Raw genomic sequence first — 19,594 nt, 5'->3', positions numbered from 1 at the left:
GATTGAATGTAATTTTTTTCTTTACAATTAAGCTCTGAAGTTGGAAAAGAGTTCTGCAAATTTATGAAAACATTCTTCGACTTGGGCATGTCATCAAATCTTTCGATAAATACTACACATAATTGAACAATTATAGATGGTATATTAGTCATGAACTAAAATCTCTTCAATGTAAAAATTATATATCCTACTTTAGTCATCACAGACCAATATTTTATTAACTGATATGTAATTATTATTAATAAAATAAAAATGTTATATTATTATCAATGAAATTTATTAATATCTAAAAATTAAAACATTTTTAACGCTTGCCGATGACTTAAAATGTAAAACCGTTAAATATGCTAGTGGCAGGACAAAAAAAGTATCTGGTACAAAATTTTTTTAATTAATGCCAGTTCTTTATATTTTCAGTCTTTTATAAATAAGCTTCACATTCTGTCTAGAACATGCAAATTATTTTTGATTTTAGATAACTCAGAGTTCAATTGATTTCACTATCAACATTTTTATTTTACAAATCAGAATAAAATATTATTTCAAATCTACGAGTTAAGAAACAATAAAATTACAAAAAAGGAAAAACTTTCACATTTCACTTCATATTATTTCAGGACTTGCATTACACAAACTACACATACCACTGTACATTTAAATACACTTTAAAAATTTTACTTAAGTTACATTTAAGTTATCTTTTTTATAAACATTAACTTTTTTTTGGAAGCAACGAGAATTTCGGTAGAATATCCTCTTCAATTTACACTCAGGAACACTGTGTGTATGTTGTAATCATATTGCCAACCCTCTGAGTGACAGTTTTGCAACGTCCTCCACCTATGAAAAGTAAATTACATATATATAATTAGCTATATTCTGCATATATGTAGGGTAATTATAAAGTAACTTGAGGGAGTTTATGGTTTTCTAACTATAAAATACCATATTACAGCTACCAACATTAGATTTTCCATGCCTACTATCTTTAGTGCTTCACCTTTAATGCAAAGATTGCAGTTGTTATTGTATCGTAACAAACCAGCTGGGAGTAATGCTCGTGAACAATTCCTCAGCCCAGACCAATTTCAGAACTTGTTTTTAACAACTAAATCCAAATGACTGGCAGAAAGAAAATCCTACTCAAGTAAAGCCTGGTAAATCAGTTAATAAAATATTACAGGAACTCCCCAACTTCTGTAAGGGTTGCTACACAAGTCGGAATTTCCCCCATGCCAGTGCAGCACTCGCAACTGTGCTCGCTGAATTGATTGAATCAAAAAAGAAATGTCTGACGAACATGTAAATAGAATTATTTATTGTATTTATTCAATTTTTTATCTCATGCACAGGAAAAATTACACAAGCATGCAATTTAAAAAAATTTAAAAATTATAAAATTACAAAAAAAAGAGGAGACAGGCATAACGTCAGTAAGTTTTACTTCTCGAGCATCGTTGCCAGAATCAACGTCTTCATCTGATAAGAATGCCACTGCGGAGGTTGAGGGCTTGGAGATTTAGAAGGGGTCGGCTGCTCAACCTTACGAAAGAACATATTAATGGATGACTGGAGGGTGCTTTTTTCTTTTCATCTTAGATTTCTTTGTAGCAAGCAAGCATATCATTCACCCCTCTTAACTTTTAAGAATCATCTGCTGTCAGGATCTATCTTCTCAAACTTGAACAGACCTTAGCTCACCAAATCAATGACTGCTGAGCATGCCTAAATACTCCTTCAGTGGTGTGGCTTGATATTTAGATTCTATTCATTGTTGCAGTTCTGCAGTAGGTAGAATTTCTGTTTCATGCAACTTAAATAGCCCCATAGGAAGTAGGCAAAAGATAACTGCTGACTGGGCTAGCCAGGTGGGTAAAGTGCCTGCCTGGCAACCCAAAGGTCGTGGGTTCGAATCCCACCTCGGGCTTGGATCAGAGTAAAATGCAAAAACTTTGGAAGGTGCATTATAGTCATAGAAGCCGATGTGCCAACAACTAACAAAAAAAAAAAAAAAAAGATAACTATTATGTCAAGTAACCATGCTGGCAAAGCAACAGGACCTTCCCAACCTATTCAACTGAGTGGACAGGTAGAATCACTTTTTGCCTTTACTTGTCAGCTGAAATGTGCAAGAGCACCATCATACATGAACTGCACATCAAATCTCATTCGGAGATTAACTTTACCAAGCAATCCCTGCAAAATCTCTCCCAAAAATGTGGCAGTAAGCTTGGCCAGCCAGCCACTATAGAAGTGAATTTGTATGTGAGCAATCATTAATAATTCCTCACAATCATTCCACTCCGTGTCAGTGATACTCAAATTCTGCTATATGCCTTATATATGCATGCACACGCACTCTCTTGCGCACACTCTCTCTCACGCTCTCACTCCCTTTGTCATTAACCTCTACATTTTAATAGAATCTTTGATTTAATTTTTTTTCTTCACAATACTTACTCGAAGAACTATATGAACGGTGGGCTCTGAACTGTTCCTGTACATGTTGTGGATGGCCATAATGGGTACCAAAAAAGGAATCTCCACCTCCAAATGGATGAAAACTATCTCCAAATCCAAATGGCCCCTCTTCAGGTCCTATATCATCAAAGAGATCATCAAAATTGAAAAATCCACCATTGCTTCCAAATGAGAATCTGTACCCATGTTGCTGCTGTTCATGGCCATGTCCATGATGTCCTCTTCCTCTTTGGTCAGAATGAAAAGCAAAGGCATCGTCAAAATTCCGAAAAAAGTCATCAAAATTAAAATGAAAGTGTGCTCCTCCACTGCTGCTGCTACCTTCATTGTCAAATGCTGCCTCTCCAAACTGGTCATATTTCTTTCTCTTTTCTGGGTCGGACAAAACTTCATATGCTGAAAAAAAAATTGTACTAATTTACAACAAAAAAAAAATAGCAATTGTTCCAAGTAATATGTAAAAAGTCTGAATGAAATTAAACAATGCATGCATGCATACATACACTTTTTTTTTTTTTTTTTTACCATTCTCCAATAGCTAATAATCAGCAGCTTACACTAGTTTGCTTTTTAATCTGAAGATTCCGATCACTAACTAAAACGAAGAATTTTCCTAGGATATACAAATTATTCTGATATGCTTTTCACATTTTAATGCAGGTTTTCTAAGACAGTCCATCTATATTGAAAATAATTTCAAGATCATTAAGTTGTTGTGGCAGTATAGTAAACCCAATAAGGATAGTTTTTTGCTTGTGAGAAATGCTGAAATCTGCTGAGAATCCAAATAAAAGCATTATGAATCACTGTTAGACATGTTACTTAAGTTTTTATAATTCAGATAAACCATTGAAAACAATAGCATCATTATCACATTTATTACATGTATAAATACATATAAGTTAGATACAAGTTGCATGCATCATTACTGCACAGTCTGATTGAATTATTTGTTTCAACCTTCTATCACAACTGCTTCTAGGTGAATACAAATTTTTTCAAACCCCCCCTTCTTAAATATCTAGTAGAATTACTGTGGCAGCTTAGCTGTGTTTTTCAAGGTAAGATTTTTGGAATTGTGTCACTGAGTCTAGGAGGTGAGCTGCTATATAATAAAGTGAGAATCAGTTCATTTTTCCTGTCTGTTTTGCTAAAGATAACATCCCATGTTTTTAGTTTCTTTAAGGTTGGTTATTAATAGTATTATAATTACCACATGGTGCAAGGAAGCCTGAGGCTTTTGCTGCACCAGCCAAAAAAAAAAAAAAAAAAAAATCTAAGTTACCCCCGAGAGAGAGAGGGGTCAGAAATAGAAGGGAATCACCAAGAAAGAGAAGAATGATGATATCCAGCTCAGGACCCTGGGTGTGCCAAGCCCATACTCACCAGATGTGAGCCCCTGGGGGTATAATATATATTAGTCTGAAAATATGCCAAATTTTATTTGTATGGTACATAATCAAAACATATCTGACCATTCCATATGTTTATACTGGAACAATTATTATTATCCATATAAGTGCAAGGAAGCCTGATGCTTATGCTGCACCGGCCAAAAAAAAAAATTTTCCATATTACAGAGAGAGAAATCACCAAGATAATATCCAGCTCAGAACCCTGGGTGTGCCAAGCCCATACTCACCAGACGTGAGACCCTGGGGGTAATCTGAATCAAACATGCATATACATGCTAAGGAACACAGATAGCTCATCATGACTTGAAGAGTTGTTACCTTTGTAAGTTATATCCATTAACAGATAAATTGCCAATTATGTTGTTAATAAAGGTAATTATTACCTTTATTAACAACATAACATTCAACTTCTGCCTGTCCCTTTGGAATTTTCTGATTGAGAGTAGCGTGTGTGACCAAGGGACTGGCAGAAGTTACAGAACGTGATGCTGTCAACAATGTTAATAATTATAGTGATACAGCATATTATATCTTATTAGGTAACTTATCATACAGAAAATCTGTGAATTTCAGTATTGCTCCAGTATGGTATCCACTTTCAATCTATAAATCTTTTTAACTGGGAAAATATATCCCTAAAAAATTCTTTATGGCTCAGTGTGCAAAATGTCCTCCATTCCCTCTGTTAATTTTCAATACTGTTTTGGTTATCTGTTGATTTTGCCTGCATCGCTACCCAAAGGTCTGTGGTACAGCATTCAGAAAACAAGAGTTTTGGATAACAAGGACTGTTATTACTTAAACCTTTGTTTTTATTAGCTAATATGTCAGCGTAATAATAAAAAAGTAAGGCAAAGGTAAAGAAAGCCAACACGAGAACCACGGGTAACTTTATCGGTCAAACGTGTTTCCCAGTACTGCAGCTTCTCTCCGCATTCTCAGTAAACAGATGGTGCGCGTTATCGGCAGAAGTCTATAACAATGTATTGATTAGTTTTTTCTCATTATTAAAAGCAGGTTATTGGAGTTCACGAGTGTAATGCCTTCTCAGCTGAAATTTACTTATGGGTACACTCTCCAGACTGCCTCAGTCTTAGGTTGTTTATCCCCGCTTCTCGCTGTTTTAACCTGATACGAAAATGACTTCTACAGACGGTGTGTTATCAGTAGTTGCAGTAGAAGTCATTTTCGTATCGGGTTAAAACAGAGGGAAGGGGATGATAAACATCCTAAGACTGAGGCAGTCTGGAAGTGTGTACCCATAAGTAAATTTCAGCCCACCCACGAACTCCAATAATCTGCTTCTAATAATAAGAAAAACTAATCAATATATCGTTATCAACTTCTACTACTAATAACATGCACCATCTGTTTACCAAGAATGCAGGGAGAAGCTGTGGTACCGGGAAACACTTTTGACAAGAAAAAGTTTCCCATGGTTCTTGTGTTGGCTTTTTTTTTACCTTAGCGAAAAGTAATAATAAAAAATTGAAAACTGTGACATTGGGGCATCCTGAAAATTACTGCATCTACCCATGTTTTTTTTTTTTTTATTTATTTTTTTATGGAAACCCCAAACGAGAGGTATTAGAACCTATAGTACTTAGTACCGTGCTTGGGTTGGAGGTTGAGAAGACGAAAGAAGATATTTGTTGATATTAGACTTGAACTTCTATAGACTATAATTTTCAGGAAAAACTTATGAAGGAAGGCTGTTCCAGGAAATGGCAGCTGAATAAACGTGGAAGATGAAAAGTTGGTTCTGTGAGTTTGAAGTTGGACAGTAAATGGATATTGGCTGGTGGAAGCACATGGTCAGACTGTTTTGAAAGAGAGAGAAGAACAGTGCCCATGGAAGTATCTGTAGAAAAGGCATGCAGCAGAAACAGTACATTTATGAGACAGAGTGCAGAGTCTGTTAGAGAGGAGTCATTAATTAATCTAACTGCCCTCTTCTGAATGGAATCTAGAAGCCTGAGAGAGGTTTTGGGTGCATATTCCATGGTAGGGTGGATTTGCGATTTGTACGGAGTGAACAGCTGTTTGGAAGAAAAGTAACGCCAAGAGTGAAAGAGAAAACCAAGTTTTTGAGATGCAGAGGAAGCAATATTTGTAATGTGCTTGTGTCAAGAGAGATTAGAAGTCAGGGTAATCCCCAAAAGATATATCATTTTGACTCGAAATCAGAGTGTCACCAAAGATAAGCATAGAAGCAGAAGAATCCTTTGTGCGAGATATAAGACAAAACTGAGTTTTAGAAGGATTGAAATCAACTAAGCTGTCTTTGCCCCACTGCAGAATTACCTGAAGATCGGCATTTAAGGAATTGGTAGCAGATATTCGAGAGATTGAAGCTGATTGAGCAGGGCAAGGTTTCTCAAAATGGAAAATGGAATGCAATGTGCTATCATCAGCAAACCTATGGATAGGATTTCCAGTCAATGGAAGGTCATTAATATATAAGAGGAAAAGAGTGGGGGAAAGAACTGAACGTTGGGGGACACCAGCATTAATGGAGAAGTTAGAAGACAGAGCCATCTACCATCACCCTCAGTGAGTGATCAGAGAGAAAACTGGATAACCAATTACAAAAAATAGTTGGCAAACCATAAGAAGGAAGCTTACTTAGAAGACCTTTATGCCAACAACAACAACCTTAGAAGACCTTTATGCCAACAAGTGAAAACAGAACCATCTGGTTTTGACAGATGTGGGAGCAGAGATGGGAAAAAGTTGTGGCCAATAGCTTTGGCAAGAGACCAGATTGCTCGACTAACATTAGGGCAAGAAGCAACTTTTCTACTCTTAGCCTGTTCAAAATCTAGTTTGGACTGATTAATAACTGCTTTAGAATTGTTGCGAGCTTTGGTGTAGGCAGAAAATGAAACAGAGGAATTGGAAATAAGCCAATTACAATATGCAATGTTCTTCTCGTGAACAGCCGTAACACATTTATTAGAAAACCACGGTTTAGATAAATAACGAGAATTTAAAGTGGAGTGTGGAATAAAGGATTCCATTCCTACATGAATAATTTCACTGACACGATCTGAGCAAACGTTGACATCAGAAGTTTTGAAACAGTAATCCGACCAAGGAAATGAAGAAAAGAAATCTTGCAGGTCATCCCATTTTGCATTCTTGCAATGCCAAACAATATGAGGTTGGGAATAGCCATCAAATAAAGGCTCCATTGGAGAAGAGAATCACCAAATTGTAACCTGAGGTGCCTAATGGACCACTCACTTCGACCGTGTACTTAGAAGGGTTGCTTGTGAGAAAAAGATCAAGTGCGTTGGCTGTATGGTTTGGATTGTCCAGTATTCTTTTAGGTAAATGAATGATCTGTGCAAGGTCATTCATAATTTCAAAAGCCTCAACATCTCGACCAGCCGGGTCGGTGTGACTAGAAAACGAAAGCCAGCTGGAGTTGTGAACATTAAAATCACCAAGGAAAATTACCTCACTGTTAGGAAAGTTAGAATGGAGAAAGTCAAGTTTCAAAGAGAGGAATTCAAAGAGTTCCAAGTGATTAGTGGAGTTAGGAGAACGGTTGAGACAACAGATGAATTTGACACAATGAGGTAGAGAGATTTTAAGCCAGAGAAGATCGAAAAGAGGAGATTCTAAATTACAAAGTCTCTGACAGGGAATATCAGAACAGACATATGCACAAGTACCACCTTTGAGGCGAAAGGAATCATACAGTGAATAATTAGGGCAATTGAGATGAGCAGTAGTTGAATCAACTGATAACTGAGATTGTGTCAGAAAAAGTACATGGGGTCTGGCAGACTGCAATTGGAAATGGACATTGTTGAGGTTACAATTGAGACCACGTATATTTGTGAAATGAACTAGGAAGTGTTTGCGAGGTTTAGTTCTTTTTGCAGATAAGCTTACTCTATTAGTTTGACAATTTATGGTGTATTCAATGGTTATATCCATAAATTGCACATGTTCTCTGATCAATTTCCTCTTTTGCTAAACAAAAAACCTGATTATCCTCACTTAAGACTGCCTAACTCACTATGGGGTGAAAAAAAGCCCATAAAAGTTCCTCTTATCATTGATGGGATTCAAAACTTCTGTGCTATCTGCGAGAACAATGTCTGAATGAAGAATAAAATTATAATATTTACCATTTTCACATATTTCTTATCTTTAAGCTTAAAAAAAATAATAAAACACACCCACTGGTGTTCAAAGAGGAATTTCATATTTCACACCTAGGAATTTCATATTTCTAAACCTTTTTCACAATGGTATGTTACATTAATGACTAGCATCACTAATAGATATATAAACAAAAGATTTTTATTAATAGTTAAGGCAAAGCTAAGTAATATTTGACAGGTGCTCTCAAAATATTCCAAAATGAGCACTTGCAACCTTTATACAATGACAATTTTGGCTGAAATGTTATCAGAAGCTCTCAGTTTTCTTCAGTTTATCATTTTAAATGGAAAACAAAATGAAAAGTTCACCAGATGCAAACTAATATTTACTTGAACTGCCTCTGGCCCTGATGACAGCAGCACACTGTCGAGGCATTGACAAGATCAAATTCTGAAGATAATCAACTCATAGTTCATGGTTTCAAACACAAATTATGGCTTCCTCAAGTTCACGAAGGGTCTTTGGTTTCTTTCTGGCAACTGCAGATTCCACACAATTCATGCCAACAGTTCTCTATAGGATTCAGGTCCGGCCGGGCTGTTTCCTGGCCAGCTAAGAGTTGTAATGGACTGTTCTTCCAACCATTTTTTCACCTGTAACAAATGTAAACACATTACTACCAAACCTCTAATGCAGAAATAAAGCTAAAGTAACTAGAGAAGTGCTACTTACACTTTTCGCCTGATGACAAGGAGCAGAGTTGTCTTGAAAGATGCAGTTACTTGGCAGATTGAAATGGTCTTTAATGGTTGGCAGCAATTTGCCTTCCAGTATAGCCAGGTATCCATTGGCATTTAAAGAACCTTTTATACCCTGCAGGTGACCTACTCCGCAATACAAAATGCACCCCCCATGTCATTTGGCTGGTAGAGTTTGTTATTTGGTTTTTAGGAGCATTAGCAACTAAGGCCATGTTGCTCCGGGAATATGCGGTGGTCATTCCCTTGATCTTTCCGCATCCTCCGTATTTGGTGGTGATGGGCTCGAACCCCGGTCTAATCAAGAAGCGTGTGCTACGCACTGCTGCTCCTTCCCACCTGGCTACGGAGGCGCCCTGGCTGGTAGGGAATTTCACTGTAGACACCATACAGTCTGGATAGTATTCTTCACCATATCTACGGTAAATCGTTTGTCTCCCACCAGAGCCATGCAGGTTGAATTCCTTCTCATCCGAGAAAATAACTAACTTCCACTGCTCAGGGGGGTCCATTAGACATGCTCCTTAAACTAAATTAATCAGGCCTTTTTCATTTTTTGTGTGAGGAGTGGCTTCTTAGGACGACAGGCTACAAGTCCATTTTTGAAGAGGTGTCGTCTGACTGTTACTGCACTTGCTACCACTCCTGTATGCATTTCCCATTCTCCTTTCAGCTCAGACGAAGAAGCTTTACAGTTTTTAAGGCACAAGCACTTAAAAACGCAGCCCTGTTTTGGCATAGAAACTTGTTTGCATCCGGTTCCTTTTTTGCCTATTAGCAGAACCAGTATTCTTGAGTTTGGAAAGAAATTTACTCACTGTAAACTGATTATAAGACATTCTATAAGCAATATGATGGGAAGAACATCTGTCCTCATGTAAGTCACCATCCTGACACAAGCAAGGAATGTTTGCAACTCTTGCAGAGTATGCTTATATAGCTGAAAGTAACAGTTGATGCAACATTACATCATCACCTACGTGTATCCATATTATCTGATGTAATTTGTAAGAAATATTGCCATATACTTACATTATTCGGACGACAATTACAATTTTAAGGGGTGGTTCACTTTCTTTGAACACCAGTTTGTGTGTGTGTGTAAGTTGTATTAATGTATTGAATTAAATATGCATAAATGGATGTGATAGTTATACAAAGTGCCAGCAACTAGCAGGGTGAGGAAAGTACAAAAAGAAGTGTAGTAGATTTATGAAAGGTGAAAGAATGTTAAAACCCTAGAGGGTATGGATAAATTAAGAAAAATTATGGGCTGAATTACCAAGCCAATATAAAGTGGGGGAAACCGTAAAGGAAAATTAGTACATCAAAATAATAATATAATGCAAATAAAATAGAAATAAAAATGTTATAGCTGTCATCAGATATGGGGGAGAACATATTTAGAAAATGGTCGAATATAGGTAATGCAAATATGCATGATCTGATGTCAGCAGAAATAATTATTGATAGATGATCAGGTATTTCATCAGGGGACTACACCTGACCATGTATCAGGATCTGCGTTTCTATACTTGTCCATAGTAGTAGAAGAAAAGTGAATGGCCAAAACAAGTCACGATAAAGAAATTAGCACTTTCTAATACAGTATGGACAAGGTAGTCCTAATGGAGTGTAATTTATTGAGGTATAAATAATTTGGTTAAAATAGAAAAATGTTAAAATGAATATGTAGAATTTAATTTTGTGTAGATAGGAAACCAATTTAGAACAGCAAATAGTATAAGTGTGAGGTATTAAATTGAGGAAGGGGAAGGGAAAAAGGAGTATTTTAAATAAATAAAGATGAAAAATAGCGATAGAAGTAGGAACTTTCATTTCACACTGGTATTGCACGAATAGTTCAACGAATGGGAAGAAATTAGAAATAGACAGCAGAAAGATAAAAAGCATAGAAAAAGTAATTAAAAGACACTAAGCTTGCTGAGGGTTGTGAAGCCCAACCTTGTCTTTTAATTATCTTTTCTATGTTTTTTTTCTTTCTGCTGTCTATTTCTAATTTCTTCCCATTCATTGAACTATTAGTGCGAAACGAATGTTCCTACTATCGTACTTCTATCACTATATCTACTTCTATCTTTTGCACATGGAAGACTGCTGAGCAAATTGGAGCAGTGTGGAATTGGAGACAAATTGCTGCTATGGATAAAGGGATGGTTCAGTGGGAGAAGACAGAGAGTGGTAATCGATGGTCACTGCTCTTCGTGGACTAATGTTATTAGTGGAGTCCCCCAGAGTTCAGTGTTGGGTCCATTGTTCTTTTCTGTATTCATTAATGATGGTATATCAGGCTAGACTGTAGTATAGCTTAGCTTAATTTTTCAGCACTCACCTCATAGTAATCTGCTTAGTTGGTTGTAAGTTTTACCACGTACATAGTGCTTATGAGATTCTAATAACTTACGGGGATTATAAATTTAAAAATTAAGTTATGGGCTTTAAAAATTTTTCTAAGAAAGGAAAGTGCACCTTTCCTTAATTATTTAATTTATTAAATTAAATAAAATAATTAAATTTAAAAATATTAATTTAAATAATTAAATTAATTTAATTTATTTTAATTAGACAACCACAGAATGTAAACATTCTATGGTTGTCTAATTAAAATAAACTAAATGAGGTGAGATAAAAGCTAATAGCCGTGAATGAGCGACTTTTGAAATCGTCTTCAGTTAGCTATAGTGGGGAGGTAAGAGCCCGTGAGTGTGTTATATACAGGTTGAGTTCCCGAAATGCATTTCAGTGCACGTGAAAACGCAATATTTGCTAAATTCCAAATAGGGGAGAAGTTGGCAGGAATCTTTTTGTTTAATATGTTAAGCGATGTGTGGCACTTAAACCACTCAATGATGAGGGCTTCGTTTTGAAGGATTTTATAACTGAAATTTAGTTTAACTATTGTGATTGCTGAATCGATGAGTGGGTTATGATTATAAGATTGACTATATTGATTATAAGATTGACTATATTTGATAGCGTTGTATATCTGATTGTATAGAATTGCTTTTTTGATGTACAGAGGATGGCGTGAGTGGTAATGTAAGAATTTACCTGTATGTGTATTCTTTCTGTATATTTTGGTGCCTAAAGATGTACCTATTTTGTATATAGTGAGGTTTAGAAAATTAATTTTATTATCGGTTTCTACTTCGAGGGTAAATTTGAGTCTCATGTGTTGTATTAAAAGTGTTCAGAAAAGTATCGATAGTGGTTTTGTTGCCCATTAAGAGGACGTCATCCACGTATCTCATATATAGTTTAATTCCTGGGGGAAAGGGGTTGGAGTATTTTTTCTTCAATAGAAGCGAGGTAGATTTCGGATAAAGGGGCAGAGATACCGAGGCCCATGGGAAGGTCGAAAATTTGTTTGTAGATGTTATTTTGAAATTTAAATTGTTGGGCGTCAAGTAACAGTGACGCGAGTTCTAAAATGTCATTACTGTTTAAGTCAGTACATTTTATCAAAGTGTCGTCTTTAATTAATAGTTCTTTAAGAGCCAGTAACATGGTTTCGATGTGTACGTTTGTATATAGGGAGACATCTCTACACAAATGTTTGTGTAGAGATGTTAACAACCAAATTGTTGGAGATTTTTTTTGTGTCTTCTGGTGAGTGTATCCCATTTCTTGGTGTGCTTTTGTGTAATCTGACTTAGTTGCCTGAATTCATGTGTTGTTCTGTTGCACATAATTGTACCAAGTCGTGGGGGTTAGTTCTCTTTTAAGCTTGAATTTGAGAGTATGTATTTGATCTAAAAGGAGATATTTTTCTCTGTATCTTTTCTATAATTCAGCTTTAATTGTAGCAATAGAGGCTTGGTGTATAATAAAAGGGTATTTTTTAAAAGTATTTTTGGTATCTACACAAACATTTTCCCCTAATGAACTTTCTAATCTAGAATATGGATTCAATTTCGCCATTAACAGCAACCACTACCCAGTTAAAGAAACCATGATTGAAATACAAACTAGACTTGATAACCACCCAGATAAATATTATATCATACATGAAACCAATGCTGTTTTTAACTCCAATTAACTAGTCAACCTAATATTCACCAACAACAATTAACCCACATACGAGACTTCATGAAAATTCCGAACATTATAACATCATGGACAAAAATACATATATAAAGAAAATGTTACACATCCTGTCAGATTCAACGACATACAGAGTTTGCAACACGTTTAACATTAATAAACTTAAAAATAAACTTGATGGGATCCTAAGACGACTCAGAGCCAACAAACAAATTAATTTATATACCGCCTCCAGCAAATAGGCATACGCAGCAATATTCTCCCACACATTTTTGGAATAGTCAAACTCCACAAACAAGATTATCCTTTAAGACCCATTGTTTTCTATAAACAGTCTACCTATGCTAATCTATCCATATTCCTCATTTCATCTTTAATGAGATTTTCTTGGTTTAGGGTCTACAATACTAAACAGCCACATGAACGTATAACTTTCATGACTATATCTGAAAACGATATTCTTGCGTCCTTCGATGTCGTCTCCCTATATACAAACGTACACATCGAAACCATGCTACTGGCTCTTAAAGAACTATTAATTAAAGATGAAACTTTGACAAGACGTACTGACTTAAACATTAATGACATTTTAGAACTCACATCACTGTTACTTGACGCCAAACAATTTAAATTTCAAAATAACATCTACAAACAAATTTTTGGCCTTCCCATGGGCCGCGGTATCTCTGCCCCTTTATCCGAAATCTACCTCGCTTCTATTGAAGAAAAGAAAAAAAAAAAAAAAAAAAATACTCCAACCCCTTCCCCCAGGATTAAACTATATATGAGATATGCGGACAACGTCCTCTTAATGGGCAACAAAACCACTATCGATACTTTACTGAACACGTTTAATACAACACATGAGACTCAAATTTACCCTCGAAGTAGAAACCGATAATAAAATTAATTTTCTAAACCTCACTATATACAAAATAGGTACATCTTTAGGCACCAAAATATACAAAAAGAACACACATACAGGTAAATTCTTACATTACCACTCACACTATCCTCTATACATCAAAAAAGCAGTTCTATAGAATCAGATATACAACGCTATCAAATATAGTCACACACAAACAGACCTATCTATAGAATTGCAATACCTCACCAAAAAATTGATCGACAGGAAATACCCAACTAATAAATGAAACCATCACCAAAGTCCATAATAATACTAATAACCCAAGCAAAATTAATAACCGCATGAATAAGATACACAAACCCCTTATTGCCCACCCATACCATCAACAATATGCTAGATGACTTCAACAGATTTTTAAGAATACAGATATCAAATTAATATTTACATCTTATAACATGTTCGCTGCCAATTACGTGCCAGCACGTGATATCGCAGCAGTATTGAAGAGCCGATCACGCACTGGCACAGGATGTGGCATCATTACCCAGTAGCCAATCATGCACAGGCACAGGATTCCTTAGACATTAGTATGAAGTTCTCAACTTCAGCTGGCATTGTGTTTCTGCTGTGTATAGTTGTTTCAGCGTCAAGTAAAGGGTGTAAACTATATATATATATTTTTTTTGGTAGTTGTTGGTGCATCGGCTTCTGTCGCCATAATACATTCTGTCGCCCAAGGTTTTTTGCAGTACTTTGATCCAAGCCCGAGACGGGATTCGAACTCGCGACCTTTGGGTTGCCAGGCAGGCACTTTACCCACCCGGCTAGCCCGGTCGGCGTAAACTATATGTAGTTGTATGTGGTGTTGAACATTTTGTTACATGACATGGGGAAAACCCTTGTAATACGAGTTGTGCAGATGATAGTTTAGCAGGTCGTCGTGCCTAAAAAGAAGAAAATTGCAATATAAAAAATCCCTTACAGATGAAGAAATTGTAAAAATGTTGGAAGAGTTATCTGATGTATATCCCAGTGACGTCAGTTACGACAATGAAGATATTTTTTTAAATATCCTTCCAAAGGACGCTTCGGATTCGGAAAGTGTAGATGAAGAAGATATTGTGAAAGAGGCTACACTTCCACAGCAGGATTCCGGTGAGTTGGAAAACGTCATGTAGGAAAATGACGTAACATTGATGAAACAGTTTCGTTTTACAAAATCCGAGTCTTTGCTGCAACCTGTGTCAGGTGATAAACCTATAGATTACTTTCGTCATTTATTCATGGAAACACAGTTGGCTTCTGGTGACAGTCTCCTCCTTCTGTGCCATGCTATTCACGATAGCATGCTGACTTGTGACCGGCAGCGAATGTGTTGCGTTCTAAATTCAATTCATACAAGACAACATACGATCACGCGCCAGCACGTGATGTCGCAGCAATATTGAAGAGCCAATCATGTGCTGGCACGGGATGTGGCATCATTACCCAGTAGCCAATCACGCGCGGGCACAGAATTCCTTAGACGTTAGTATGAAGTTCTCAACTTCGGTGGGCATTGTGTTTCTGTTGTGTATAGTTCATTTTATGGGACACAAGATTATAATAACATTATATATTTGATTAGATGCCAATCAGATTGTCAAGCATGTTACATAGGCAGTACAACAGCAAAATTTGGGACATCAAAAATTTCTAACACTCAAGCATACTACCACTTTAATAGCTTCAAATCTAATTTAGCAAGTACAGAACTAACACAACATGTTCAATCTTATAATCATAACCCACTCATCGATTCAGCGATCACAATAGTTAAACTAAATTCCAGTTATAAAATCCTTCAAAACGAAGACCTCGTCATTGAGTGGTTTAAGCACCACACATCGCTTAACATATTAAACAAGATTCCCGCCAACTTCTCCCCTATTTGGAATTTAGCACATATTAAGTTTTCACATGCACTGAAATGCATTTCGGGAACTCAACCTGTATATAACACACTCGCGCAATCTTCCCCTCCCACTATAGTTAACTGAAGACGATTTCGAAAGTTGCTCGTTCGCGACTATTAGCTTTTATCCCACTTCATTTAATTTAATCAGACAACCATAGAATGGAAGGTGCACTTTCCTTTCTTAGAAAAATTTTTAAAGCCCATAACGTAGTTTTTAAATTTATAATCCCTGTAAGTTTTTAGAATCTCATAACCACTATGTACGTGGTAAAACTTATAATCAACTAAGCAGATTACTATGAGGTGAGTGCTGAAAAATTAAGTTAAGCTATATCTACGATCTAGTCATTACATCACAGCACATAAGGACTCCTTAAAATATCATCAGGTATATCAGACTTAATGTCCAAGTTTGCAGATGATACGAAGGTCGGCAGGGTTGTTAATGACACTAATGACAGTACGCTGCTGCAACAGGATCTAGAAAAGTTGAGTAGATGGGCTGAGAGATGGCAACTGAAATTTAACATTGACAAATGTAAAGTGCTGCATATGGGAAACAGTAACGCCAGAGTAATGTATCAACTGCGTCATACTACACTGACAGTTAGAGTGAAAAGGACCTGGGGGTAATTGTGCAGGCAGATATGAAGTTTTTTGAGCAGCACAGACGGTCTGCAACAGTAGCCCATTGTGTGTTGTCAATGATATACAGGAATTTTTCTAGCAGGGATAAGGAGGGGATTATCCCCTTTTATAAGGCAATGGTCAGGCCACACCTTGAGTACTGTATACAGGTCTGGAGGCCTCATTTTAAGAAGGATGTAGAGCTGTTGGAACGAGTACAGAGAAAGGCAACAAGATTAGTGAACAGAACAAAGGGTTGCTCTTACGAAGAAAGGCTTAAGTTTTGCACAAATTACAGTGTCTGGAGGCTAGGCATCTGCAAGGTGATCTGATTGAGGTGTATAAAGCCTTTAATGGTTTGAATAATTGCCTGAGAGGGCATAAATTCAAATTGAGGAAAGATAGTTGGATAGATGTGCGGAAGTTTGCCTTTAGCCAGCAGGTGGTTGATTGCTGGAGCACACTTCCATCTGTCATTGAAGTTGATAGCTTAAACAGATTCAAGGCAGAACTAGACAAACATTTGGAGCATGTGGATGAGAAATGAAAAGGGGAGCATGTGTGTTTTTTTTTTTTTTTTTGGCTGATGCTATATAAGCTTGCCTTCTTGCATCATGTGCCCTTACTAATGCTATTTTTCTTCTTTATTTATTTAAAATACTCCTTTTTCCCTTCCCCTTCCTCAATTTAATACCTCACCCTTATACCATTTGCTTGTTCAAAATTGATTTCCTATCTACACAAAATTAAATCCTACAATAAATTCTACATATTCATTTTAACTAAATTATTTATACCTCAATAAATTACACTGCATTGGGACTTTTCCATACTGTATTAGAAATTCCTTTTCCACACTGTATTAGAAAATGCTAATTTCTTTATCATGACTTGTTTTGGCCATTCACTTTTCTTCTACTATTATGGTCAAGTATAGAAATGCAGTTCCTGATACATGGTTAGGTGTAGTCCCCTGATGAAATACCCGATCATGTATTAATAATTATTTCTGCTGGCATTAGATCATGCATATATGCATTACCTATATTCGACCATTTTCTAAATATGTTCCCTCCATATCTAATGACAGCTATAACATTTTCATTTTATTTGCATTATATTATTATTTTTATGTACTAATTTTCCTTTACAGTTCCCCCACTTTATATTGGTTTGGTAATTTTAAGCCCATAATTTTTCTTCATTTATCATAACCTCTAGGATTTTAACATTCTTTCACCTTTCATAATCTACTACACTTTTTCTACTTTCCTCACCCTGCTAGTTGCTGGCACTTTGTATAACTATCACTTCCATTTATACATATTTAATTCAATATATTAATACAACTTATATTTACTCTTGCATCCTTTAATGCTGCTTTGCGCTTTTAGGTGCATCTGTCATACAATTTATTAATTTTGAATTCACTGAAACCATTTCATCAACTGTATACTTTTTTCATATGCAACTCTTTAAACATTACCTTTATAGAGTTACACTGAATACCCATTTATATATATATAAAGTAAACTAGTAAAGTAATCTAGCTCTAGGATTCTTTTTTTGCCATGCCTACTAGAGGATGGTAAATATTCAATATTGATTTTTATATTTATTGCTGCTTCACTTTATTTTTACAATTGCTTTGCAATACTGCTCTGTTGCATTTTTTTTTTTTAAACTGTTCATTTATGTGAAATTATCAATGTCCTATAGATTGAAGTGTATCAGAATCTTCCAAAGTTGGGCCATTAATACCATTTGTATGGAAGTGTACATCATGTAAATTTAAGTCAGCAACTAGTTTATTTACCATTAACTTAATGCTTAAAATGCAATGTGACAATCATCTTTGTTGCACATGCATTTTTTGATTAAGAGTTTCTCATTTCAAAATTGTGACTAATAGCCCAAGATGATACCATATATACAAGCCATTTAAAAAAAATAATAATAAAAACTTGTATATACAGTTTATTTTAAAAGTAAATCCACATTATTCAAGTACAATGGTACCAAGTAATGACTGTTGGTGTAACTGTGTTAGGGCACTAGCAGGAGATATTAACCTAACTGGAAGAAGTGGCTGTTTTGAATTAATTCAGTTAGTAGCAAACTGTGTTTGAAGTGCATCATTACAGATCTGTTAGCTTCACCTCTGTTCCAAGGAAAATAATGGAGTCTGGTTAAAGAATTAATGCAGGACCATTTTAATGCTAGACAGGAATGCAATTATGCAGTGTCACAGCATGAATTTGTTAAGGGGTGATCATGTCTGACCAAGCTCAATGGATACTATGATGCTGTAACAAGGAGCTGGATGCAAAAAATAATTTCCATATCATATACTTGGATTCCAGGAAAACTTTTGATGCTGTTTCACATAAAAGACTGCTATACAAACTGGAGAAGTGTGGCATTAAGTGCAAGTTACTGCTTTGGATAAAGCAATCATTGAGTGGGAGAAGACAGTGTGGTAATTAATGGACACTGCTCTTCATGGACTTAATGTTTTTAGTGGAGTCCCCCAGGGTTTAGTGCTGGGCCCATTGCTGTTTTCTATATTTATAAATGATATTGATGAAGGTGTATCAGGCTTTATATCTAAGTCTGCAGATGATACAAAGGTTATTAGGGTGATTAATAACAGTAATCGGAATAAGCTCCTGCAATAAGATGTAAAAAAAATTAGGCAGATCAGGTGAGAAATGGCAGTTGAAGGACAAATATAATTTACTTCACACAGGTAGCAGAAATCCCAGATCAACATACCAACTGTGTGGTATGTTAATATTTAGGGTACACTTAAGGTTTTGGAAAATGACAAAGACCTGAAGGTAATTGTGCAGTCAGATGCAAAGTTCTCTGAGCAGTGCAGACAGGCTACCAGGACAGCTCATGGGGTTTTGTCAATGCTATACAGGAACTTTGCTAGCAGGGATAAGGAGGTGATTTTCCCATTGTACAAGGCAGTAGTTAGGCTGCATCTCGAGTACTGCATACAGGTCCGAAGGCCTCATTTTACGAAGGATGTAGATGTCTGGAATGGATGCAGAGAAGGACAACAAGATTAGTGAAGGGAATGACAGGGTGGTCTTACCAAGAAAGGCTTTAATTCTGCAAACTGCAGTGACTAGAGACTAGGCACCTGCAAGGTGATCTGATTGAGATGTTCAAGGCTTTGAATGGATTAAGAAAGCTCAATGCTGATGGAATTCTTCCTCTTCTTCAGATTGCACACAAGGGGGCATAATTCAAATTGAGGAAGGATGGTTGCATGATAGATGTGTGGAGGTTTTTC

General features: G+C 36.1%; 1 protein-coding gene across 1 annotated transcript in view; it reads right to left on the bottom strand.

The window, feature by feature from the left end:
- Positions 1-605: 605 nt before the first annotated feature.
- Positions 606-19,594, bottom strand: part of LOC150076208 (dnaJ homolog subfamily B member 9-like) — a 42,874-nt gene continuing 23,885 nt past the window's right edge. Inside the window, exons 3-4 of the mRNA XM_090387030.1 lie at positions 2,461-2,877; positions 606-840 (exon numbers count right to left, since the gene is read on the bottom strand). Of these exons, the coding sequence (XP_090243156.1) occupies positions 770-840; positions 2,461-2,877 (488 nt within the window). The 3' untranslated portion in view covers positions 606-769. The remainder of the gene's footprint in view (positions 841-2,460; positions 2,878-19,594) is intronic.

The sequence above is a fragment of the Mastigoproctus giganteus genome, chromosome 13 (genome assembly GCF_048544385.1).
Source record: "Mastigoproctus giganteus isolate SK-2022 chromosome 13, ASM4854438v1, whole genome shotgun sequence".
NCBI lineage: Eukaryota > Metazoa > Arthropoda > Arachnida > Uropygi > Thelyphonidae > Mastigoproctus > Mastigoproctus giganteus.
The sequence above is the reverse complement of the archived record's forward strand: the minus strand, read 5'-3'. Positions and strand labels throughout refer to the sequence as shown.